Source organism: Puntigrus tetrazona, unplaced genomic scaffold, assembly GCF_018831695.1.
Source record: "Puntigrus tetrazona isolate hp1 unplaced genomic scaffold, ASM1883169v1 S000000666, whole genome shotgun sequence".
Lineage (NCBI taxonomy): Eukaryota > Metazoa > Chordata > Actinopteri > Cypriniformes > Cyprinidae > Puntigrus > Puntigrus tetrazona.
In genome coordinates this window covers 1-27,998 of record NW_025048287.1, presented here as the reverse complement: position 1 = coordinate 27,998, position 27,998 = coordinate 1, and the positions used below count along the sequence as shown (strand labels likewise).

Sequence of the window (27,998 nt, the reverse complement as noted above, 5' to 3'; positions counted from 1 at the left end):
TAATAAAAATACAAAAACAGTGGTAGCATGCAGATAATTATTGTGTTTATTATAGTTTATTATATAGGAAGCTGTGTTCAAATCCTCATCTTAAGGCCTTTTTTATAATGAACTGGACTACCAGTAAGTACACTGCTTTTGATGAATAGCATACAGAAAAACTGATTATAGCAACAATAAGTTTATTTTGTAACAAAAACATTTTCTTTTTCTGTTCTAACAACTTTTTTCATATCTTAAATATAAACCAAAGTGTAAGCATATATTATTAATATCCTTCATGGATTCAATCACAGATTCTGTAGCTTACTGTCAATATAAACTATCAGTTTTGGATACAGCAAAGCTAAATTTACCTGAATGTAGAGCCTTGCATTTCAACTGTCTTTTGGCAAAAGATGCATTCTGTTTGCTATATTTTACAAATTGATATTGTGAGTGTGCACAGAAATAATGGTAGACAATTTACAGTTCCGAATGAAGTATTAGTCTTATCTGTTTAAACAAAAAGTAAGGCTGTTTTTATTGAAGAACAAAATGCAAACGTTCGTTCTGGCACCTTCATGCGCCCCTTCAAATTCCATGCTCTGAAACTATGTTAATGGCTGCAATGGCTGTGTAATTAGGAAGCAAGAGAGAAAGAAGGCATCGGAAGGTACAAAAGCTGTCACTGGGGCGGTACCTTTTCAAAAGCCTATTAGGTTCAAATATGTTATTGTTTTATTTTGTTATTTAATCATGACAAAATACCATAATTACAGTCGGTTTGCAATCTGTCCCTTTGTGCCACCTGGTGGTAGTGTTGTGACTGACTTTAACACGCAGCTGACTAGCAATTAAAGCTGTGGCCTTGTGGTGGTGGTACATGTGATAGTAGTAGGCATTCTGGTTGTTAATGTCCACCGAGTGTGTATATATGTTGACTGATATATATAAAGCTTTGGTGAATCTGCTTGAGTCTATATATGATTCAACTTATGAATACTTAATCCAGAAATTATAAACATTCTGCATAATATTCTGCAAATTGGAGTTAAGTCTGTGAAAGAAGATCATGTTGTCCATATTTCCTGATAAAAATATACTAAATACACTACGTTATGGAGGCTACAGTAATATCTTTGATATCTTTTCTTATATCTTTAGCTATTCTATCTGCATCACATGAAGTGATGAGAAGTATGCGCCTGACACAGGCTCTGGAAGTGGTTTTGGCATTCGGGAACTTCATGAACAAAGGACAGAGGGGCAACGCATATGGTTTTAAAGTATCCAGCCTAAACAAGATCATAGACACCAAGTCAAGTATAGACAGGTCAGAGGTCAAATAGGCTTTTAGCTCATTCATCTGAATGCAAAAAATTGATGTCACTGTTTTCAGTCAATGCATCTTTCCTCTGCAACTATTCATTGTTAAATGCAATTTACAGAATTTATGTAATCAATCAACTTTTTTTTTTTTTCGTTCTCCTCTTAACAATGTTTGCACATTTTTTTCTTTCCTTTTTATTTTAATAAAATAATTGAAGTTCAACAAGTATTTTACTATAAATTGCTTCAAACTTGTTAGAAATGCAAGCTGTCCATTCACTATTAAATGATTTGTTGATGAATGACATTGAGTTTGCATGATGGTATGACACTAAACGTAGATTATAACATACTGTAGGTAAATCTGTTTTTCATTTCTTTGCTTTAAACTTAAAATAAATAAATAATTATATATGCATTTTCTACAGGAACATCACTATGTTGCATTACCTGATCATGATTTTTGAGAAAAATTACCCTGACATACTCAGCATTCAACAGGACTTGGCCACTATACCAGAAGCTTCCAAAGTCAAGTGAGTCACACACTGCATACTGCTGAGCATAAAAATAGCATGTACTTTTGTTTTTGAAAGGCTTAGGCCTTTTTGTATCTCAGTTGTCTTACTTTTACTCTCACAGTCTAGCTGAGCTGGAGAAGGAAGTGTTCATTATTAGAAGTGGCCTGAAAGCTCTAGAGGCGGTGAGATCATTTATTTCTCCAACTTTAATGTTTTAGGTTATTTCTGATGAGAATGCTTTCCGACATCTTTTTCCTCTCACTGTTGCAAGACTCTTTGACAGTAGTTTGTCAGCTGTTTTTTATTTGTTATTTTTATAGCAAAGAGGCTTTATACAAAATTTGCTTTACTAGTTTTTGTGTTTTGACACTTGCCATAAATATAGTACCATTCAGTTAAACCTCTAAAGTCAATTTATTATAATGTTTGGCATGATAACACATGACAATTTTTGTATACAAATATATCCTTGATATGTAAACTTTTTTGTTTTGTGCAATTTTAATGTCTTGTTTTTGTAAGAAAATATATATATTTTTTTAGAACATATTAATAATTTGCTGGCTAATGATGTAACTTCATTGAAGTTACAGTTACACAACTAATACATCATTTTGGTCTTTGTTTCACTAGTCCAAAAAAGTAAAAAGAATAGGAATATAAAAGAGTATAGAATATAAAGAATATAAAAATTGCAAATTGCATTTACATTCTAATTGTGATTACAAAACCCTACAGTTCCTACAACTTCCTAGAAAGTTTATAAGTAAAAAAATAAACTGTAGTCATATTTAATTAGAGCAGCAAAAAAGGATATTAATTATATTGATTGAATGAAAATTTAATTGTTTACATCAGGAGTTACGATACCAGCAGAGCCGAGCATGTGACTGGGGAGACAAGTTTGTCCCAGTGGTCAGTGACTTCATCACAGTTGCTAGCTTCAGCTTCTCTGAACTTGAGGAACTACTCGCTGAAGCCAAAGATAAGGTAACATCTTAATTTATCTTCGTTAATTAATTTAATCTTAATTATTCAGTCACAAACATTTTTATTTTTTAACCTCCATCCTGTCGTGGCAATTTTAAAACAACTCTTAATATGTAAGAGAGAAACTCAGTAAAAAGTCTTTAAATACTTTGCTGATTGCAAAGATACCTCATACTGAAATACCCAAGTCATACTGAAACATACAGTTTGCTGCAGAGTGCGACAAACACAACAGGGTGGTCCAGCCTTTTTATACCTTGTCTCACCCTTCAAGGTTACCATTCTTAACAGCTGTACTTTTCCACACATGAATAGGAAATTGAAAAAAGTAACATGGAACCCTTAATGACTTCTTAGGCCAAGTGCAGACACCTATGGGTCTCCCAGCTATCCCTCTCTCATCAGTATAAATGAATTTTCCACCCCAATCCTTAAATACCCAACCAAATAAAGGTATTGGCACATTAATTTTCATCCTAAATTCCAAAACATACAATTGCACAAAGGTTCCTTGGCAGAGAGAGAGACAACAAGAGACCTTGCTCAGTGCCTATGGCTGAAAATGTTTTCTCCAAAGCTCCACTCTACAACCCACAGTAGAGAGTGGTAGAATGAAGCTGGGCTTTTTTAGAGAATCATGGAAGGATAGGCCCTTTCTTGAGGAGCCCAACAGACCATCCCACCCCCCCTTCTTTATTGTTTTGAGCTCTGCCAACCCTGTGCATGTTCTAGAGCCTGACGTCTTAGAAGGAATAGAAAGTGTGTGAGAAAGAACAAAAAATACAGAGAAAAGAGAGGGCTTTGTGTACCCTTCCTGGCTCGGTGTGATGACTTAAACATCCCGGGGAATCCCAGCAGCCGATCCTAACCCTGATTTCTCAGGGTTTTTACTCAAGGGATTGAGGAGATTTATTTCTTTTGAAATATGGCTTGGTCTCAACTCCACCCCCATGTCCCCAACTCTTAAATTCACCATTCAGAAAGATATTCAGAAAATAGTTGGGATTTGTCCATTTGTGTTTGTGACTGTGTTAGTGGGCTTTTTTTGTGGTGGTGGAAAGTGTGAGTTTTGGTCACTGGGCAAACTGACAGAATCTTTATCTGAGCTCCACTTCCCAGAACAGAGCCATCAAATTAGCCCAGTTCACTGCTATTAAAATTATTTACTAAGTAAAGCCTTCAAGAGAGACTTCACAAGGAATAGCTGACCTTAAAGCTTAAAGTTATTTGGACACAAAGGCCTCCCTGTGCTTTCCAGACAGATCTACCTCTTCCTGTTGCCCTTGATGGGTCAGAATTCTATATCCTGATTCTGTCTTCTGAGATGGGCCAAAATGAGAAGAAACATTACAACTGAGAACGTCTCGGTTACGTATGTAACCCTCGTTCCCTGAAGAAGGGAACGGAGACGTCACGTCGGATGACCGACGAATTGGGATCTCGCTTCGAGAGACCAATCTACTTTGAGTGTATCTAAACGAGCCAATTGAAGATTGGCATGCGCTAATCGCATCCAGCTGCCGCTGATCACAGCGCGTGTATAAATAAGCAGCGGGTGCAGCGCATATTCAGGTTTTCGCTGAGGAGCCGAGCTAGTGACCCGGCCCCTTCAGCAGAGGTGCAGCACCTTGGCGACGGGCGTGACGTCTCCGTTCCCTTCTTCAGGGAACGAGGGTTACATACGTAACCGAGACGTTCCCTTTCAGTCGGTCACTCCGAGTTACGTCGGATGACCGACAAATTGGGATCCCTACCAAAACGCCTTGAACGCTGTCTCTTCCAGTGTCCTGTGGGAGCCCACAAGCCCCCTCAGTCTATCGGCGTAGGCCGGGGCTCAACCACAAGAAGCCAGCTACTTTTGTAACACTACCCATTCGTAAGACTGGAACACTGGGAAACGTCCCACGTTCTAGTGAACAGGGACGTGCGGAAGTCCAGCCTTCCCGTAGGAGGTCTCGGAACGAATACGCATATGGACAGTATTTCAGTTTGCATATGGAAAATTGGAGGTGATTGAACCCTCTTAGACGGGCAGAAGGTCTGCCGGGGAAACACGGGGCTCTAAGGCTATGCCGTGGAAATACACACATAAAGTCCTCTTGGAGTACTTTACATGGCTCCCAGCCCTTACTGGTTCTCACGGATTCATCTGGCTCCGCAACATCTGGCTGCCGAGGGGAATGGAGGAGCTCGACAGGGTCTACTGTATGGACGCTCTGGGGCGGTTAACAAGCTGACCCGAAACCGGGCCTCTCAGTGCTTCTACCCGTTTGTGGTGAGAACACAGGAGGATACCGGTTCCACACGTAGGCTATAGAATCTAGCAATCGTGTTGGGGGTCGCCCAGCCCGCAGCTCTACAAATCTGTCAGCGAGGTGCCACGAGCCACCGCCCAGAACGATGCAACACTTGCTGAGTGTGCCCGCAACCTGAGGGGGGGCAGGGCATACCCTGTGCTTGGTAGGCTAGGGTAATGGCGTCCACTATCCAGTGAGCCATCCTCTGCTTGGAGGCGGCACTCCCCTTCTGCCGGCCTCTGTGACAAACGAGAGCTGGACTGAGGTCCTGAAGCTTTGTGTCCGGTCAACGTAGCATCTTAGTGCTCGGACGGGACAAGCAACGTCAGGGCTGGGTCTGCCTCCTCCTCCAGGGCAGCGCTGAAAGGTTCACCACCTGGTCTCTGAAGGGGGTAGTGGGAACCTTGGGCACGTAGCCGGGCCGTGGCCTCAGTGTTACCTGGGAATCCATGAGCCCAAACTGTAGGCACGAATCGTCGACCGAAAAAGCCTGCAGGTCCCCTACCCTCTTGATGGAGGCCAATGCGAGCAGGAGCAACGTCTTCATAGATAAAAGAACTTTAGCACAACTGCTGGCAAGGGTTCAACGGAGCCTACTGCAGTGCTGTCAGCACTACAGACAGGTCCCAAGAGGGTACTGTTGGGAGCCGTGGAGGATTCAACCTCCTGGCTTCCCTCAGGAACCTGATAATCCGGCCATGCTTACCCACAGACCTCCCATCTATGGGGTCATGATTTGCAGCGATTGCAGCCACGTAGACTTTAAGGGTGGAGGGAGACAGCCTTCGCTCCAACCCTTGCTGCAAGAAGATAAGCACAACTGATAGGGGGTCTTCACCCTGAGAAGAACACCACTCGACGAACAGGCTCTACTTCAAGGCATAGGCCTGTCTCGTGGACGGCACTCTAGCCGAAGAAATGGTGTCAACTACCCCTTGAGGTAGGTCACCTAGAGCCTCCGCATCCCATCCAGGGACCAGACATGGAGTTTCCAGAGGTCTGGACGCGGGTGCCAAGGGGTGCCCCGTCTCTGAGTCAGAAGATCCTTCCTCAGAGGATCGGCCAAGGAGGGGGCTGTCGCGAGGAGCACAAGTTCTGGGAACCAAGTCTTCACCAGTAGGGTGCTACTAGCAAGACCTGCTCCTTGTCCTCCCTGACCTTGCACCGTGTCTGTGCAAGACGGCTCACTGGGGAAATACATACTTGCAAAGGCCCCGTAGCCAGCTGTGTGCCAGTGGGCAATGGGAAGTCTCTGGAGAGGCAAACAGGTCTACCTGAGTGGCTCGGAAACGTTCCCAAATCAGCTGAACCGCCCGGGGATGGAGTCTCCATTCTCCGGGTAGTGCAGCTCGCGACAGCTCGTCGGCTGCCTGGTTGCACACTCCTGGAATGTGAATGGCGAGAAGCGACCTCAGAACTTCCGACTCCATAGGAGGAGGAGGTGGTGGGCTAGTTGCGACATACGACGGGAGCGTAGACCACCTTGTTGGTTGATGTACGCAACGGTCAGTATGTTGTCTGTGCGGACTAGTACATGCTGGCCTTGAAGGCAGTTCTTGAGACTGCCTAGGGCGAGATGTACTGCCAGCAACTTTAGGCAGTTGACGTGCCATTGCAGTTGAGGGCCCGTCCAAACCCCTGACACTGCATGCCCGTTGTACGTGGCCCCTCAGCCGGTGGTGGAGGCATCCGTGAAACCACAGCATACCTGGAGACCTGCTCCAGGGGCACTCCGGCCCGAAGGAACAAGACGTCTGACCATGGGGTGAAGGTTTGGCGGCAGGCCGGTGTTATTTGAACCCGGTGAGTGCCACTTTGCCACGCCCACCTCGGGACTCGATCGTGTAGCCAATGTTGAAGCGGTCTCATATGGAGTAGTCCCAGCGGCATCACTGTGGCCGCGGCTGCCATATGCCCCAGGAGCCTCTGAAAATATTTCAGTGGGACTGCCGTCCTGCTCTTGAACATATTCAAGCAGTTCAACACCGAATTGGCACGCTCCTCTGTGAGGTGTGCCATCTGATCGATCGAATCCAGCTCCATCCCAAGAAAAGAGATCCTCTGCGTTGGACAGAGTTTGCTCTTCTCCTGGTTGACCTGAAACCCCAACTGGCTGAGGTGCTGTAGCACCAGATCCCTGTGTTCGCACAACTGAGCCCGGGACTGAGCTAGAATGAGCCAGTCATCCAGTTGGTTGAGAATGCGAACGCCTTACTCTCTCAGTGGAGCAAGGGCTGCCTCCGCGACTTGCATGAAGACGCGTGGCGACAGGGAGAGCCCGAAGGGTAGGACTTGTACTGATATGCTCGACCTTCGAACGCGAACCTCAGGAATGGCCTGTGGCGCGGAAGAATCGACACATGAAAGTATGTGTCCTTCAGGTCGATCGCTGCAACCAATCCTGGGGACGGACGCACTGAATAGGCGTTTCTGTGTCAACATCCTGAATGGGAGTGCTCGATTTAGGACTCGCAGATCCAAGATTGGTCGTAACCCACCGCCTTTCTTGGGCACTATGAAGTATGGGCTGTAAGCCCCGACCTCATATCGGCTGGAGGAACCAGCTTTATCGTGTCTTCACTAGAAGGACAGCAATCTCCGCCCACAAGACAGGGGCACGCGCATTGTTCATTGATATAGCGGATCCCACTGAACTTGGGGGGGACGCCGGACGAACAGAATCATATAGCCGAGTCGAAGGGTTCGCAGGAGCCACCAGGATAGCCTGGGAAGATTCAACCAGGCATCCAGAGACCGAACTAGTGGCTCGAGCAGAACCACCGACGTGCAGGCGATGGGGCAGCGAGGGGGAGTGCAGGGACCCGGCTCGGGCGTCTCGTGGCCGGTCCGAGCAGGGTCTGAGTGTGTGCAACTCTTACCTGCATCCCTGCAGAAGTGAGGCGGGTAGGCCATTGGTTCGTCCTCCAAGTCTTCCCACTGCTGCATATTAGCCCAAGAAGAGAGCGAGAGTGGTGCGGAACTGGCCTGCTCAACTCCTCGCTCTCCCTGGGGACCCAGAGACAGAGGAAACCGCCCTTGTCGAGGTTTTAGGTAGCGGCAACATTCCCTGCCCGGCAGAGCAGCTCCCTCCATCCCCGCACCTGCGCTTTCCTCCAGGTTTGGCAGGAGCCTGGACAGGCTGGGTGGCTGCCCTGCTGCCAGCTCCACAGTGCTGCCTAGATGGGGGCTGCTGCATTGGCTGCACGGGAGCGGGGGCGGCAGCAGGGGGCACCCTCGTCGACGAGCTGGCTGAGGCGGGCCATCGGCGGCTGGGTGAAGGCAGCAGCTGCACGCCGAGGCAGGATGTTTCTTACCTCAGTCTGCTTCTGGGCAGCGGAGAACTGCTGGGCAAAGTTCTCCACTGCGTCGCCGAAGAGGCCGGTCTGGGACATGGGGGCATTCAAGGAACGTGTCTTGTCTACCTCGCGCATGTCGACCAGACACAGCCACAGATGACGTTTCTGGACCACCGTAGTGGCCATCGCACAACCCAGAGACCGCGTTGTGACCTTCGTTGCTCGTGGCACGAGGTCCATCACGATACAGAGTTCTTTCAGAACTTCCGGGTCATGACCACCCCTGTGCAGATCCTTCAGTGCCTTGGCCTGATGAACCTGCAACAACGCCAAAGCGTGTACTGCAGACGCAGCTTGTCCACAGGCCGCACAAGGCACTGCCATTCAGAGCCGATGAGTACCTGCAGGCCCGGGAGGGGAGCACAGGATCACTGCACTAAGCGGAAACGGCATTGGGACACAGCTGCATCCCAACTGACCGCTCCACTGGGGGGGGCGATCACCGTAACTAAAAGCTGAATATGCGCTGCACCCGCTGCTTATTTATACACGCGCTGTGATCAGCGGCAGCTGGATGCAATTAGCGCATGCCAATCTTCAATTGGCTCATTTAGATACACTCGAAGTAGATTGGTCTCTCGAAGCGAGATCCCAATTCGTCGGTCATCCGACGTGACTCGGAGTGACCGACTGAAAGGGAACAAGGGCAGAGTATTGTCAGCACTGAGATGTTGAAGAGACAGATCTCTCCTCTGATGGTTTGTGCTGTAGTTGTTGGTGCTATCTCCACCCAAAGTTCGATATTTTAACTACAGTTTTTAAAGATTCTTTCTAAAATCTCAGGACTACATATGTCCTCAAAATGGTAGGTCTATGACAAGCTGAAGCTCAGTGCTGGAAAGCAAAATTACAGATGTTCAGCCACGGCATCTGACTACAATTTGATTATGAAGTTCAAGCAGTCCACTTCAATCTATCAGTCACTTTTATATAGCTCTTTTAACAATACAGATTTTGTCAAAGCTGTATCAAATAGGAGAACAGAGTGATAGTAAAGTACAATGAGAAGATTAAACACTTAATGTTTGTTAAATGCAGAAATGGCAATCAAATCGATGATAATTACTAGAAATTCAGTGTCCCCAACTAAGCCAGAGGCGACAACGTTGTGTGTGCGTCTGTGTGAGTGTGTGTTTTTATTTCACGTGATCTGTCCACAAGGCACATCTAGGTGTTGTGGTCTCCAGTGAGGGTCATCTTTTGATGAATAGTACATCATGTATCATGGAGAGTGTTCCCTGTTCCGGCTGATCTAGTTAATGCAGCCTAACAATCCTTTAAAGGATTTAAATAATAGAAGCATATTAGTGTGTTAAGTGTAAATCAGGTTAAAGAGATGGGTCTTTAATCTAGATTTACACTTTATAGCAATTTTTATAAAAAACAAGACTTAGAAAGATAGTCAGATTTAGTCTCACGACTAGGCTTAAGCCTTTTCTGCATGAAACTGAATGTAAAAGTGTGTTCTGTATGTGATGTTTTCCAGAAAACGTCTCTGCTTCAGGCTGAGGTGGCACCTTAGTGGCACCTTTGTTTGTAGTATTTATAGAAACAAAACGGAGTATTACAACCCCAAATGCTGGAATGTTTTTTAAATGTGAACAAAATTAAACTAAAACACTTACAAATCACATGAGCCAATATTTGATTCACAACCCAGTGAACATGTGAGGTCATACGCTGATCACAGAAAATCACGTCATTCTCATTCAGTGATGCTCATAGTGTGATATGTGATATGTGAGCTCATTCTGAATTCAACATGTTGAACTGGTTGAGAGGAGACAGATGTCCTAAAAAACACTTGTTGAGAATCAACAGAGATTTGATGATGATGTTTTATGGTTTTGTTTGATGTTGAGTAGTGTTTACTTTTGTTTGGCTCTTGACTGGCTGCTGTTTGTCAAATATGTTAATTATGGCAAAGTAAACCAAAAAGACACTGAAACCAAGTGGTATTAGTTTGTAATTGATGATAACATAACAAATTTTTAAACTGAGAAATTTGACAATTTTATCCACTAAATGAACTCATTTCAAGGTTGATTGGAGTACTATGAAATAGCTGATTAATTCACTAATTAAACTTGCAACTAACAGTCACATAAAAATATAACAATTAAAATACCATTAGCTAATTTAAAGATGATAACATTCTGAGTAAAAAAAAAGCAATAAATAATGGCATTAAAGGATTAACTGATGCTAGTGCAACAGACATAACTTAAAAAACATGAGTTAGAGAGAGAAAAGAAAAAGAGGGAGAAAGGCCCCAAGAAGAGCTCCAACAAAGAGACAGTAAAGAAAAGAGACAGCAGACCCCAGATATACGCAAATGTTGGCCTACAGTCCTTAATTACTATCAGCACCTCTGTGCCTTCAAGAATGCCAAACAGCCCTTTTGATATTTAACATATGTTTGGGACAAGAAAGCAGATGTCTTTGATTGTTTTTAACTCTACAAAGTCCCCCCTTGGCAACATTAGCCACACCCATGAGGCAAACATGGGTGACACAGTCCATAAAAACTGCTTTCCAATGCTTCTAGTCCAAGCTTGTCATATGTCAAATGTGTACATTGATGAATTTATGAGTGGATTAATGCCCCCTCTGTCGCCCTGACTGAAATGTCACCAGGGTCTTGTCACCCCTGATTGACATGACAGTAGAGTGTATAAATCAAAACAGATGCTTCCATACTACCTCTATGTCACACCGATTTGAGGCAGTAATTAAAGCAAAAGGAGCCCCTGTCAAGTATTGAGTACATGTACAGTTAACATAGAAGGTCAACAATTCACTAAAATGTTTTTATTTTCTTATGAAATATCCTAATTGGTTGAGAATTGGTGGGTTTTTGTTATATGTGAGCTAAAATCATCTTAAACTACTAGACTTAAACTACTTCAGTCTGTGTGAATTTAACTGATAGGTATAGTTTACTTGGAATTGTTTGTCATGTATACAAGAATTCTTTAAGTAAATATTAAAGTTATTATCCAGTTTGCATCATGCATCATGTTGCTTCATTGTATGAGTAAGCTTTGATTGAGTGAAATGTTCTTGAGTATACTTCTTGAGTTTTTAACTTTGGTGAATCAAAGTTAATTTTTGTCATTACAAAAAAACATTACATAAGTAAACTTTTACAAACAATCAATAAAATTCACTTATGAGAACTATGATGTCCCACACTTTTGTAAAAGTTATAGAAAAAAAAATCAAACATAATCTTTATTGTAAATATGTGATTTGTATTTTTTTTTCACTAGAGATAATTGATAAGTTTATGTTTAGTTTGCATAGTTTTCAGGTGAAGAGTTATTTCTGATTGTGGTTAAACATAAAAACATACAAACAACTACAGCATAAAAATAAAATAGGATAGTCCTTCTAGACAAGTGTGTTTAAAACTAAAATTGTGATATACTTTTTGCTGTCTTGTCTTTTCAGATCAAATGGGTCTTGCCATTGCCATTCTTGCCATGAAAATGGGTCTTGCCATTTTTTTCTGTTATGACTGTTAGACTTACAGTAGGACATGTCACAAACACTGTTTTCCTTTGTCTGTCCTAAACATTACTCCAGTAAATAAATCACTATTTTTACTATCACCAAACCTGGAGGACTAAAAGAGATTTAGCAACACATTTCAGCTCTCTGCCAGAGTTTTTTTTACTGGTATAATCTACGGAATGTGAAACAAGATCATGGTTCCATTAGAGTTTTGGATTCTAATTTGTTTTTTACTGTATCACATGTTTAACACCTCATTACTTCACCGTGAAGACACCATTAGGTATGAGGTATGAATCACAAAGTTAACAGCGTTACACTTGGTTTCCCCGATAGCGTTCTTTCTAAATGAGATTTGTTTCCCATCAAATTACAATTGTTAGCCTGTAGCCTTTGTTATTTAGTGTTTGTTGTTTCTTTTTTAAAAAGCTCTTTGCTTATATACTGTATGTCAATATGTCTGTGAATTTTCTTGACTTAATAATATATCTCTTTAACCTGAGACATTTACGTTATATTATTAATATTAATCTTAGTTTATATTAGATACAAGATTCAAGTGTACATTTGTACATTCAAGTGTTATGCAGCTACTCACTTTCTTTTTACTCATTTAATATAAAAAGTTATTTTAAATTGCTCATTTGTAAAGTGCTTCTGAAAAAGTCATATACAATATCATTAAAATACAAAAAATTAACTCAGAGACATGGTTAACAACTTTTTATATTTAACAATATATCAATGAATATTAGATACATTCATACATTGATGTAGTGAAGACAATTTTCAAAGCAGACAACACACACATTGACCTATTATGGAAGTAAACAGACAGAGCACATTGTTAAGGTCTATCATATCCTCACATTCAGACATTACATCCAGAATTTTTCGATGGTTACAGAGAACTCTGGTCGCGATCCATCACTTTTTGCACAGTGTCAGACTTTTCAAAAATCACTTTGTTCCAGTAGATAAACTTTGTATTGTAATTGATATAGGACTTTTATCACTGTTTTCTAGAATACAGATTGCCTGTTTCAATCCATGACAGTCCTGTAGAATTTCTGTTACAGTTTCAATTTCCAGTTTATGGTTCAGATCCTTTGAAGCATTATTAGTAGTAAAACTGCAGAAGGCGTCAGGCTAAGACAAATTGGGTTCTTGAAGCTGATTCTGTTGAACCATGTAGATAACAATATAACAAGATGATGTAGTTGCTCCATTGATCCCTGTATTGTTTTCAGATCTAGGACAAGTCTGCATTAACTGTGGAGTTTATGATTCTTTGCTCACAGGGGATGTTGTGTAGCTGTAAGTGTCACGAGAAAGTAGTGGGGGATTTTCTGTACATTTGAGCTAGATTAATTGCATGGTGTAAGTTTCTACGTTTTGGATGTTGGTTGGCAGGTTTTTGAGATGGGGGTGTTGCACAGGGACTTGTTAGGGATGTGCTTTGACCACAAAGCCAAACCAAAGACAACTGTGTCATTTTTACTGGAAGATATTTTGATTAATGATTAGAGGTTTTAAGAAAATATATTGTTCATAATAAGATCCATAAAATTAATTTTATGATTATTATACTTTAACTTCTTTAACAAAGATAATGATAAGATACTAAGTAGCTAGAGTTAAAGCCCAGTCAACAAAAGTCCTTTGGCACATCTCTTTTCCTTCAGGTTTAGTGAAATATAAATTAAAAAATGGTAAAGTATTCCATTTACATTTAGTCATTTAGCAGACGCCTTTATCCAAAGCGACGTGACAAATGAGGTAGGCATATAGAAGCAAATTAATATCAGCAAAAGGGCAGTAGTAGTAGTAAAAATGAAAGAAGGGTAGAAACACTGTCCTAACTCACAGCTTAACATATGTATATTGTAAAGGCTTACGCATACCAGAAATGATGCTTTATTTGAGTCGAAGAGGATGGCTATGGTAACTGATAACATTCTTTAATGTTTAATGTCATTGTGTCGGTAAGGACAGACACCTTAGATAACAAAATTTGGCAACACTTTATTTTAGGGTGTCATAACTAGTTGCTTATTAGCATGCAATTTACTGGAATATTAGCCTTAATAATAGTAATTAAGCAGTATTATTAGTAGTAATTAAGCAATAGTACATGTTGGCATGCAAAAAAATAAAAAAATACAAATATTTTAGCACAGATATTTATTACACGTACAGTGAAAAAAATGTATGTAATATTTACTTGGGAAAAAGCTTGAAACTATTTTCATTTAGAAAAGGCACTAGCCTTTTACAAAAAATGTGCAAAAATTTACAAAAGAAATGCCAAGTAAAAAGCCTATCCATGATTATAAGTTTGGTTTAGTAAAATTCCAGTAAATTTTATTGACTCTTTTGTTTGGAAATTTTATTTGGAAATTTTGTATATACATTGGAAGCAAGTAGACAGCTCATTTTTCTTTTTTTCTTTTAATGTCCACTCAGTGTACCAAGACCTCAATACTGGGTACACCATACACAATCATGGTATCAGTAGATAGTGTCTGAGTATTATCAGATCATTTTGAGGAACTCCAAATGTCACAAAACTAAACCTAACAATAAAAGCAACCATAAACCAGTGTAAATACAACTCAAAAACTTTACTTTTTAATTATTCATGCCACAGTGCATGATCGAATATTTACTTAAAGAATCCTTAACAAATAATTCCAAGTAAATTATACTTATAAGTTAAAACCTTACTTTCTACAAGCTTAAATTGAGTGCTAATATAGAATTTACTTTAATGTTTTAATTCTTGCCTGAAATAAATTATTAATGTGGAAATTACACTTGTTTTTATGTAGTACGTACTTTACCATAAAATCACTTTTTACAGTGTAGCATAAGGACTGTATATTGTCTCAGTTGTTTACAAGAAATGATAATAATAGTTGAAACATCCTTAGCTTGTACATTACTTTTATGTTTAAAACACAGATTCTGATGTATTTAATCGCTTAGTAAATCGTTTCAAATGGTATCATACCTACAGGATGTATAAAACTACTTATTTGGTGGGAAGCTTCATCAGGATCAGGAGATATATATATATATATATTTTCCCACAAAAGTAAATTTTTTTGGGAAATATATATATTCTTCAGTGAAAAAAATGTTGCTAGGAAGCAGCAAGTTAAAACTAGATGGACGTTTAAGCAAGACGGTGCAGTCATAGAACATATTACACAAAATTTCACCACAGAAAATATTTACGGTGAAAAATTTTTTTTACCAGTTTCTTAGTTATCATATAATACATTACAGTCTACAAAACAATTGTTGCAGCAGATGTATTTGTATGAAACGAGAGACAAGTCCATGATAGGATGACATGATGAATTAAATAGTTGTACTGGTAATACTGAATTGTTTTTTTTATTTTATTAGCCACACAAATACAGTATCTACAAAGAAAAATTTTTCCCAGCGAGTGAACAGCAGACTACAGGCAGTTACCCAGATGAGCCTGTGTTATTAGTTTTACCAGTTGTTATCTATGAATAACATACCTTGGAATGTGGCGACTGAAGTATTCCATGAAGCTGTATCCCAGATTTGTCTGCTTCGCATCGGGCTGCTGGGAAACTGCTTAATTTACATTTGAATCATGGTGGTGAGATGATAACTTAGTAATTAAACCCAAAGAAAACAATAAACAATACAAACAATAATGGGATGGAATCCACAAGTCTAAATGTATAGACGTAAAAAAAAAAAAAAACATTCTATGCATACATTTTTGAGGCAGTATCAGATTGTTTAGCACATGTGAAAATACAAACAGGTTAATTCGGATGTTTATTAAACTTATTGCTATTAAGCTGCTAACCTACTAGGAAGTGAAGTCAATAGCTGAAGGCCTTGCATGAAAAATGCAGTTAATGCTACATGTAAACCACTGATTTTTAATTTCCTTTAAAACGTGATTTCCTATTTCTCAGAAAATAAGGTGGATAAGGTAGGAACCCCTTCCCAGTTACCAGAATGTTTCCTCTGTATGGCCTATTTTGTGACAGGAACTGCAAAACCTGTTTGCTGTTTGCTGTGTTCTTCTGAATTTTGAGGATTTTCAAGCTTCTCTAATGCTTTTTTTTACACCAATGCAGTCTGGTACATGACTCTGCACTATTGCTGTGCTGCATCCCCTTAAGAACTGAAACTGGCATACTTTCTTGGGCAGTGGCACATGCTTTCTCTGAATCAAAAGTTCTGGAATCACAGCAAGTCGCTTCCTCTATAAGAAGTGAACGCGCTTTTTAACCCCATCACATTTTGGGAGACATAAACTCTTGTGTTGTCAGATCAAGCTGCCGAGTACAGCTCGTTTAATTATTAATTGAATTTATACAATTAAATTATTAATTTAATCATTTCATTGTATTTTGATTTCTTTGATGTTTGCCAAACGTATCCCACCATTTAAGCATTTATTATGGGAATATAGTATCAATATAATCTTTCTTGAGCTTTGCACAAGGTACGCAAAAATTTTTTGCTCCATAAAGAAAACAATGCATCTCTTTTATTAAAAATCCCCAAAAAGATCTAATAAGAATTTTATGTTAAAACTGAATGTTATGTTGTGTAAGATTAAGCAATTCATAAAATATAAAGCAGCAAAGCCTGTACACAAATAGGAGTTCATGTTAACATAGGTCTGTCTACCTTTTAAGCAAATCCCAGGTACACAGCAAGTAGCCTATAATTGTCTCCAGTCATACAAATATAGATGTAATAAGAACTTTGTTATGAAAATGTTTTCTATTAACATTATGAGAACATCAGGTGAGTAAAAATAACATAATCTAAACATTACAAGAACTTTGTTATGAGAACATTTTCTATCAAAATAAGAATATTCATCGAGTACAAAAACATCATATAGATGTTCCAAGAATGTTTTTCTCGGAACTTTTTTGTCAACATTAGAATGTTAGCAAGAATGTTAACAACATTATAAGAAACTTCCAAAAAAAAGTTTTGTATTAACATTTACACAACTATTAAACAATGTTAGTGAATGTTTTGGGAACGTTCACTGTTAGCTGGGACTGGCAATAAGCTACCCTCTCAAGGGTGATACACAATGAAATCTGTTGCATTTGTTTTGTCAATCATGCTTTTCCACTCATTTGTGTTTTTGTTGTTCCTTAGCCCAATCCACACTCATCCTCATTATCACTTTCCTCTCTGTTTCCTTGAATCCAGTTTTCTAAGTCTCTGAAGCATTTTGGAGAGGAGGAAGGTTGCATGCAACCGGATGAGTTTTTTGGAATATTTGACATGTTCCTGCAGTCGTTCAACGAGGCCCAACACGACCTGGAGAACATGCAGCGACGCAAAGAGGAGGAAGAGAGGAGAATGCGTATGGAGGCCATGGTACAACTTTTCATAAAACAAAAATACACACAGAATACTCAGGATCCACAGACACTTATGAATAATTTTCACAATTGCAAAAAACATCTTAAGTTGAAGTTTGAGGGAACATTCCATAAGGGATGACAGTAGTGATATAGTTGACAAGCACTGGAGTAATTTATAAAAGGCCCTAAATTCACTGGGGTCACTGTAATCATTCTTAAGACCATGAATCATCTCTGCTGGGGCCCTTGCATTGTGATGCTGTTATTACAGGACATATTCAAGATTGATCTCTGTTAGTTTTAAAGCTACTTCAAAAAAACTTTTACACTAGAGGAAATAATAATATCATATGTTTATATATATGTTAAAAATACTGATGCTGTTATTCTGTATGGCTGTTTTGTAGGCCTAAATCTTTGTTCATTTTTTCTATCCCAGCTGAAGGACCAGCGGGAGAGAAAGACGAGCAAAGAAAAGCACCGGAGGCAGTGTGTCAGAGGAGGTGGGGAGTTTGACGATCTCGTATCAGCACTTCGCTCAGGTGAAGTCTTTGACAAGGACTCTAAACTTAAACGCAACCGTGGCGCTCTGTCAACCAGCTAGCGGATTGTGGGGGTCGTGAAAGATCTGTCACAAAGGTGAACTATTGACCTCAGTGAATACAGTCAGAAGGAGTTTGGATTTTTATATTTACAGACTTGATAGGAACTCTTGAAATGCCATACACTGCCCTTTATTTTCTCTCTTTTGCTCAGACCAGTAATAAATGACAAGCTCAAAGATGGACAGGCTCAATGTAAAATGGTCTGGTTTATCCACAGATGTGAAGGATGTGCTGCAATCTCCTCTCTCTCTCTTCTTTCCGCTAGTTTTTTTTTCCTGTGGTGAAATGCACAACTAGTTCCAGTTTGGAAGAGCAGTTCAGAGTCTGATGTCCTGAGGTCTAATGACAATAAGTCAATTGTAGAATCCATATGGTTATCCTTCTGTCCTGCAAAGTTTATTGTCCTTTCTCAGCTGCCTATTTTCATGCTCTAATTTTAGGAGAAATTTGGTACCTCTAATCTTCTGATCCAAATTTTTGAATTTAAAAGATGTAGCTGGTAGAAGGCATTGTTCAGTTCTGAATGTTGGAATTACCAGACAGGCAATATGACACTGTGGATGCAACCTTATGGGTTGGGATACTCCTTCCCAAGTGCCTCTACATTAGAGCCCTGCATTGGCCCGACCCTAGGGCCGGGCTTTGGGACAGTTTTCATGTCATTGTTCAGACGTCACAGGCCTCAGGCCTGTTATAGGCCTCTCTTTTTTTATATATATTTTTAGACATTCATCAATTAGTCATGAAAAATTGCAGTGTAGCACTGGTGGAAACAACAAAAAGACAATGCTACTGTGACTGAGAACAGCTCGACTGTGTTCAGTGTCCTGCAGCAGCAACAGAGAGCTGCAATCAGTAGCTGAAGAGTTCTGTGTTCAGATGCATAAAATAGTCTTGCTGCAAAGCCTGAGCAAAATAACTACCATGAATGTGTCTGGGGAATACAGTAGGACGATATTTGAATTATTTACTAATAAACAAGTCTGTGTCGCAAAGATGAATTTCCTGAGAGATGTCATTTTTACAGATTAAGATTATAATGAAAGAGATTTTGTTTTCGTTAAGTGGTCATTTAAAGCTTTCTACAGATATATTATGTCTTTTCGTTGAGCTTTAGTTCATTTTTGTGAATGTAGGCGCTTCTGTTCAAGACGTGAAGGCAGAAAAGGCATCAACTTTATTTATCAACTTATTTTCTAAAATCATGTCTTGTTGATATTATCAGTTCACATAAAAGCAAACCCTTTACAATTCCGATTGATGCATTTATCTGTTACCTTTATCAGAGAAAATTATGTCGAAGACTATAAAATGCAAGTGATTGCGCTGATGCCTGTGTCCTGCAGAGCAAGCTTTTCCATCTCCACAAACACATTTATTCATATAGTGCATGTTTAATTATTAATATATATATATATATATATATATATATATATATATATATATATATATATATATATATATATATATATATATTATGTGATGATTTAAGGCTAAATTGATCAATCATAGTATGATCATCTCACTGGCTGCTTGGTCATGACTTTGAAAAACACTTATTTTTAACAAACAAAAAGAATTATATTTAACAAACAAAAATGCTCCAAACGTTTTTTCTAAATTAACTTAATAAAAAAACTAACAAAAAACCCCAAAAAGAACAAAGTATTTTTTCAAATACTTTGGACATTTAAAACTTAACTATTTTAATATCTGAAACAGTAGTATAAGATGTTTTGATTGAAGGGGGAAAAAGACAGCTTTTGGTCAGACACAGGCCCCTAATTCTGATAAGTCACTAGCCCACGGGTTGGATTAGTGCCTAAATTTGAGGCCCATGCAAGGCTCTACTACAAAATGGCATTCCAAGGCCTACCTCCTGTATGGTGATACTGAAGAGAGAGAAAAGCACTTTCACAAAGACATACAAAGAATACGAAAATCGTAAGTCTAATAAAAATATCCTAAGGTGTATTTAATGGCAGAAATTAAATAACTGGATTGCTATATTTTTCATAATCTTTCACATCTGTCATATGTGTACAGCTGCACCCTTTATCCAAATGCCTAAAGTAGCTTTCTAGGAAGGAAATAGAGTTCTGTTTTAAAAGCAAATGTTGCAGATGTACATACATTGACCTTGTAGTTGGCATGGTGTGAGAAAATGTTTTTAGAGACAGGGAAAACGAGAGGCCTTTGATATGGAAATAGACATATATGAAGGCAAAGAATGCAGACATTTCAAGGCAAATGTAGATTCCAGTAAGATGGAGATTATGAACTGACAAAAAAAAAATCATACCCTAAACCCTATTACTATTACTGCACATGCAGGTTATGCAGCAGTCTGAGGCATCCTGTATCATCTGTCAATATGGGGTCATAGTGGGAGTTCTGTATAAATCTTTTATAGATAAAATAAATGTTGGACACTTGTGGTACTAAACATGGTACTAATTGTCCATATTTGTGGGTACAGCTCTGTTTAGCGAACAAGGATGTCTGCAGAGCTTTTGATACATTTATATTTCTTTGAGCCAGTAAGATTTTTAAACTTATTAACAATCCAAAAATACACGTTTTAACATTAAGCTTACAAGTGCCATAACAATGTGCAGTCATTCTCTCCTTTCTCACCTGTATCAGTTTATGTATACTTTATATGCAATGATTGAAAGTTGTATATTTATGTCTGTTTGTTCTTTTTTTGAATACCAAAAATAGTAATTGTAGTCCTGTTGGTATTGTCACTTTTTTCTCATTTCTCATTTTTGTCATAAGAAGAGAGGTACTGCAGACACTAGAAGTTACATTGTTCCACAGAACAATCTTGGTATTCTGCCTTTTAAGCTTCACAAGAGTATTAAAATCATCAGTGTTATTATGTGTATTTTTATGTATATCTGATGATTGTCCAAAACAGAAAGGAAAATATGCAGCTAGTTGCTTAATGCACTTTTTTTGTAGGACACTTTTCCTGCATCACAAACCTGAAGAGCCAAATTTATACAATAATCCATTCTTTTATAAAACTGGCCTTTCCAGCTCCTTATTGTGAATTGATTTATAGAATTATATAGATAGATATGAACCATAGTATGAATGGTAAAGAAAATGTATCTACATCACAGGAAGATAAATATGTAAGACTTCATCTGAAAGCACCATGCCAACTGTCTAAATGTATCACGCACTTTTATATTTTTAAAATTATATTTTGCACTTGATGAATGCTGTAGGAATGCTCCACCTATGATTTAGACGGGTTTTATTTGTGCCAAGTGCATCATTCTAATGGTTGATTTGACAAGGGCCTCACATAATAAATGTATAGTTCTCAAAAGATTTTTTACACCATCAATCATTAAAAAGGAAGGTAAAGCTGAAGTTTGAAGAATGTGGAATGATGGTTTTCCTCCCCCTAAAATTATCTATTTATTTGCCTTAGTTATTTTGCTATATTTTGTATGTCTACTCGACATTATGAAAAGAAATGGTATAACTATATTGTGATTGATATTTGTCAGATTGTTTGTATCGTCTTTTATATATGTGTGTATATATATATATATATATATATATATATATATATATATATATATATATATATATATATATATATATGCACATTTTTTGTTTTGTTTGTTTGTGGTCTGACCCCTATCTATGTGACATTTTGTAGGGTAAAAATAAACTTGTTTCCCTGAGATCTGGTTTTTACTTTTTACTTTGGGTTACACATCTGTCCAACTGGCTCTTAAATCACATATATAATTGCATTATGAATATACTAGGCAGGCAGTTCTTCTCACGGCTGTATAAGATGTTTCTCAAAGTGCATCACTGCCATCTTCCAATCAAAGAGCCAGTTAGAAATCTGACAGATCAAACAGTGATTGGTCCAGCATATAGAAGTCTCTACTACATCAGGGTTTTAAAAATTACTTTCCTTTATAAACATTTAATTGGTTTCTGTTGCAATTGACCAAGGCCAAAGAAAAAAATTGTCTTGGGCTATCAAACCATCCATTGTTTAAACGTTTTATCCAAAAACAATGTGTAAACAATGTGTCATTTGTTTCATGACGTAACAACTTGTTTTCAATTATATTTATTTAAACAGAATTCTGACAAATTTTCAGATTTAGTGATTTCAGTTTTATGTATAAAAGAAAAAAAATACGATTAATCTTTTCAATGTATTCTTGTTTGTTCAGAAAATATGAATTTACAGCTTGTGCTTCTATCAGGATATCAAAATTATTTAAAGAACACTTTTTGAAAAATTTTGAAATGAAAAACATTTATTATTATAACTCATTCATGAAATAAGCAGAATGATCTGCTCATATTAAATGAAAGAGTAACAGAAATGTAATCTAAAAGTGTTTTTTTTAGAATTTTCAATGCAAGCCTTTTTGAATAGAGTGCTGCAGTCATGACATATTTTATAGGCCTCTATATTATAGGCATAAAGAACTTGATTCTTACATCACAACAATTCTCACAAAAGCGGCAACTACTTTTGAAACCTAAATACAAAAATAATGCACAATAAACAAAGGCTGTAAACAAGCTTCCATCACGTCTATCAGTCAAATAAAAAATCCCTGAAAGTTTGAGTTGGAACAGTTTGCAGGCCTTTAGTCAAAAAAAACTTGGTGGTGTGCCAACAAAACTTCCATGTTGAAGTGCTTGTTCCCAGTTGTTGACCTGCAAAATGTGTAATCCCAGCAGCACTCTATAAAGCTGCAATTTCACACTGTGCGGTGGAATGTTTTAATTTAAAGAGATCACTCAAAGGATAATCATTTGCTGCTTGGTTTTGTTTGCTCAAACTGGGGAAAACTGTGACAACCTTACAAAATACATTTTCATTAGCTGCATTATCATTATCAAAATAAATTTAGACTAAAATAAAGTATTCTTCATAAGTAAGCCACATTTCATGCTGGCCATGGACAAAGAAATAGTAAAAATGACAAGAACTACAGGCATCTGAAGGCACATTTTGTTACAGAAAACTCAAAATGTTATGCTAAAAAGAAAAATTAAATACAGTAGATACATTCAAACATGTGAGAATAAACCAGTGGTTTATGAATTCTTTTAGGAATTAGGTGACGATTAAAATCACCTCTCTGTCCACCTGTTTTACTAAGCAACTTGATGTCAGCAATAACAATGCCATGGCTGACTGACTTGCACATGTCATAGAGAGTTAGCGTAGACACTGCAACGGCAGTCAAGGCCTCCATCTCTACTCCTGTGCGGCCTGTGGTTTGGCAGGTTGCCTTGATGATGACAGCATGTTCTTCCTCTAGTAACTCTATGGAAATGCAGACATGGTCAAGAGGAAGCGGGTGGCACAAGGGAATAAGAGATGATGTATGCTTGGCACCCATGATGCCTGCTAGCTGTGCTACTGCTAGTGCATCGCCCTTCGCCAGCTGGTTATCACGGACCAAATTAAAAGCTTTTGGGCCCAGGACAACCTTGCACAAGCAATGGCTATGCGACAAGTCACCGCCTTACTGCCCACATTGACCATGGAGGCTTTACCCTGTGCATCAGTGTGGGTTAACTGATCAGAGAGTTCCATCAAGGCTGGAGGAATGTCCATCTTTATGTAGTGTTTTCATATCAAACACACATTTAGGGTTTCACTGCAGTAATGGCGTGTAAACTGAGGAGCTGAATCTCTAAATTTGGATGTTGACATTAGTGCACTCCAGAAAGAAGACAGGAGGAATTTTTTAAATTGTAGCTGTGGTGGCCGAGACACCCAGTGCAAAATATGTGCATGAACAGTTGAAGCTGTGTGTTTTTTTAAGGCACTAGCATTTACTCGATAATAAGCTTTGGTCATCACTTCACTGCAAAGTGATTCTGAGGCTGCACAACTTTGCCTTTGATTCACTGATCTTTTCACAGAAAGAAACTCTGGTTGGTTTTGCTTTTTACAAAGACTCGAAGCTAGTGCATCATTAACAAAAGTGTAGTTAAGGTGCGTAGTAGTCCTGATGTGGCTTTACCACGGAAGTGTTGAATGTGAATTGTTGAACGTAAAACTGACAGCAGCCATTTGAATTCTTTACCTGTAGACAAGGACACAACACCACAATATTTTTTAAATGCGAATCCTCATTCCTCACACAATAACCTAAGTGAGTGGGTGATAAACAATATGTATATGAAACATGTTGCTTGTTGACAGGGGTGTGCAATAGGTATCATGTAGAATAGAACAGTTTTTCCTCAGATGACGCTTTGGTGCATTTTTTCAAATCAGAAAAAATACATTCTAATATCTGCTTGTTCAAATTAAACCTTCAAAAGCAGTTTCTAATTCTATTGAACAATTGCAATTGCTTTCATTATTTGTTCACTGTATCATCTAGTTGTCACAAACTGTCAGGCATATTATTTACACATTTCTATTAGTTATTTTGTAAATTTGCTATGAACTGTGCAGGTGAATCTTGGACTTTCACTAAAGAAGAGAATGTAGATTAACCAATCAACCAGACAACCAGTTGTCTAAAATTCCTCATACAGTGCTGCAAGCAAAAAAAGCTCTACCTAAGGGGTGTTTTTTTGCGTTTGCCTTTGTAATTTTTTATTTTCACCTTTATGGTCATATTTGTCCTCTTTATCACAATGAAATTGTAATGTGTGTGTGTTTTCTTTTTTTTGGTCAGACCACTAGAAAAAGTTTAAATAAAAATCATATGCAGTCTGTTTTAGTCAATATCACACATACAGTGTACACAATTTACATGCAGCCCTCTGTATTTCAGTACAGTAACTGGCATCCAAAGCCATAGTCAGGTTTTCAAAATAACAGTACATTCTGTGAATTACCTAATGTAAACTAAGCTTTTTGACTATATTGTTTGTGAACAATGACACAGGGGCTTTTCATTCTGATGATAATGATAAGTTCAAGATAAGATACAATGCCTTTGAGAGAAGACCTAAGGATTTTTAATCAATTGCAGGCTTTTGCAAGTAAACCATTGTGTGGTGCTGTTTCTACAAATTGTTTTGACAAATGCACAAGGATGATTCAAGAAAATTAACCAAAGCGATAAATCTGACATTATTGAGCATATTTTACTGTGCACCCTTCTTTTCATAACATACACTTTATTTTTTAATATTTAAAACATTTTTAAACATTAATGCCAGTAGTATTTATGCAGATGTAATTGCTGTGTAAATACTTAATGCTGACATCTAAATGATGCAAAAACGCAGTTTAGTTAATATTTATTTCATTTGATACAAATGATTTTGATAACAATGGTAAAAATCCAATTAGGGTAGCAAATATCCATCCTTGATAAAAAATAAATAAATACATTATTAATAATAATAATAATAATATACTGTGAAATATTATGTGATTATCCTTCGACAAAACCCCAGAAAATAATCAGATATTCAACACTATGGCACACCCCATTTGATGATATAGTGATCGAGATGGGAAGCATATACGTGCAGTCAAATCACCCACCAATGAGTATCATTGGCCTGTTCTTCATCTGCGATATATTGAACATCCTCTGCACAGAAAGACAGTTACATTAAATTCAAAGTATATAAATGATGAATTATACATAAACTTGAATATTAATGCAAATGTTGAATGTTTTTTATTATTTGGGAAACATTTGCCACAAACATTGGTAGGCGATATAGATATGTGTTGCCTTTACCATATGCTGTTTCTTCTTTCTCCCAACTGCTGCCCCTATGGCGTGCAGGAGTTCCTCTTCAGTTGCGCCAGAGCTGGAAAATCCCCTCAAAGAGACCTCTGAGTTTCCAAACAAACAAACCTAATGGTGTGCCAACAAAAGCACATGTAAAATAACAAACCATCACAGATCACACAGCTGAACTGAAAAAGAGATTGCAAGACATATCAAATGTAAAGAAGGTCACACATACAAACAACATTTACCTTAAGGTTGCCATCAGCTGTGATGCGCAGGCGTGTTACAGGAGCCACAGAAATTGTCTGACATGGAGGTACAAAGCCCAGCTGGCCCCGAAATCCTGGTATTCTAAATGCCTGCAAGCATACAACACAGAAACACATACATGAAGGCTTGCCCACTTGACAGCCTTGATGCGAGATTACAAAGGAATACTCTATTAATAACATTAAAATTTACAGAAATGCCCAAAATTTACGAAGCAATAAATGAAAATTGCATCAATTTGACCCTCAAAACAGAAAAATGTAAATTAGTGCCAATAAGAATTTATCACTGAGAACAATTCATGGCCAGTGATTTATTTAGCAGTCTGAAGCTGGGCTGACCTTGGCTGTATCCGTTTCCTCTCCAGGCACAGGCTCAGATTGGGCCATTTTTGTTTTCATACAGTCCAGCATCTCTTGGTAGCTCACCATCATCTTGAAATTCCATCTGTTACCTAGAGAGACAGGCAATGCAGAAGGTACATTCTAGCTGCTTTATATACTTGAATGCAGAAAGATTTTTGTTGTTGTTCTTTTTTTTTCTTTTTGAAACATTAATTAAATGTGTGTGCTATATACAGAAATTAAAAAAAAAAAAAAACTTCTAAAAAGGCAATCCCAGGTGAAGAGATATTAATATCTCCAATCAATCTTTATTGGTTCTCAGGGCAAAACACTATAACAGTGACTGCCTAGAAAACTCTCTCTCCAGGCCACAAACAGAAATTCCACTAATGCCTCTGAATCCTGCAGTCACCTGCACCAGTTGAAGGAGTTTAAACTTGCTTCTTGTGCACTACTTAAGCTGTGCCAGCAGTGTGAATAACATGACTTAAAAAAAAAAAAATCAAGAGAATGTAGACTGCACACATATAATATAATATAATCCTAAGATACACAGTCTCACTGGACTGAAAAAACAGAATAATCTGCACTATTAATGTGATTAGCAACTGGGGCAGAAACTTGCAGCTCTTCAATAGTGCCACTATGATTGTTACACTATACTATACTATACTTCATCTGGGTAAGATGGGCTAACAAGTAGTACAGCATAGATTTCCTATATTTGACTTCTGATAACAATCTTACCATCAAAAGGCATGTGAATACAGAATCTCATCCAATGGTTTTCTCTGTCAAGGACGCAAAGTCAATCAACTCATCTTCATTCAAACCTCTCATGACCACAGTTCACCTGAGAAGAGAGATAACACTTTACCACAATTTGTCTAGGTCATCGCTTTCATATTATGAATATTAATGACAAGCTGTTCTGTAAAAGTTAAGCAGAAAGGTCACAAGAAGTGTGGTTTTACAACTCTTTGCATTTGGACAATTTCTGAGACATGAACCAATTTATACACCAGAAGGGGGATTAATATTTCAGATGTTTTGAAACAAGCACTCTTGAGTGATTGTATCCCACTCCAATAGCCTAATGCCTCACCATCACTTTTATGAAACTGCAAGAGGTAAATATTAAGCATTGAGTAGACATATTGCAGACACACCAAAATTGTTGTCAAAATTGTGTGACAACATATACAGAATGTGGGCTGACTCACATACATACATACATACAATTGAGTGTTTAATCTTGCTTATTATACATTAATGACATTATACATTCTCCCTTGGGGCTCAGACCTAGTACCTTCGCCCAGCGATGAACTCAAATTTGCTGCACCAGAGTGTCCAGACTGATGTCAGCAGATCCACTCCAGCTTAAACTGGGGCAACAGTCATAATAGATTCATCCCCATTTGTAGTGATTGCAATGGTTCCTAGATTCTCCAACTTCCTCAGTTCGCTGGTGAAACAAGAAATACCAAGATAACTATTCAAAAATGATGTTTAATTAGTGTTTAAGTCATTGTTTTGTCATGCAAGTTATGCAGGAATAAAAGCCATAAATAGAAAAATACCCACAAAACCATTATTTAAATATTTATAAAGAATTGAGTAGACACACAAAACTGTAGCTTTAGAAACATTTTTTTATTCTAAAATAGCCTA

The 27,998-nt window shown here is 38.4% G+C and overlaps 1 protein-coding gene and 1 pseudogene across 1 annotated transcript in view; one reads left to right on the top strand and one right to left on the bottom strand.

Moving 5' to 3' along the window:
- The window catches only part of LOC122334885 (disheveled-associated activator of morphogenesis 2-like), a 75,881-nt gene extending 57,800 nt beyond the window's left edge, over positions 1 to 18,081 (top strand). The window contains 7 exon segments of the mRNA XM_043232772.1: positions 1,147 to 1,315; positions 1,740 to 1,847; positions 1,954 to 2,014; positions 2,691 to 2,822; positions 17,227 to 17,397; positions 17,824 to 17,965; positions 17,968 to 18,081. Of these exon segments, the coding sequence (XP_043088707.1) occupies positions 1,147 to 1,315; positions 1,740 to 1,847; positions 1,954 to 2,014; positions 2,691 to 2,822; positions 17,227 to 17,397; positions 17,824 to 17,965; positions 17,968 to 18,035 (851 nt within the window). The 3' untranslated portion in view covers positions 18,036 to 18,081.
- Positions 18,082 to 23,040: 4,959 nt separating this feature from the next.
- LOC122334882 lies at positions 23,041 to 27,170 on the bottom strand (annotated as a pseudogene).
- Positions 27,171 to 27,998: the final 828 nt, after the last annotated feature.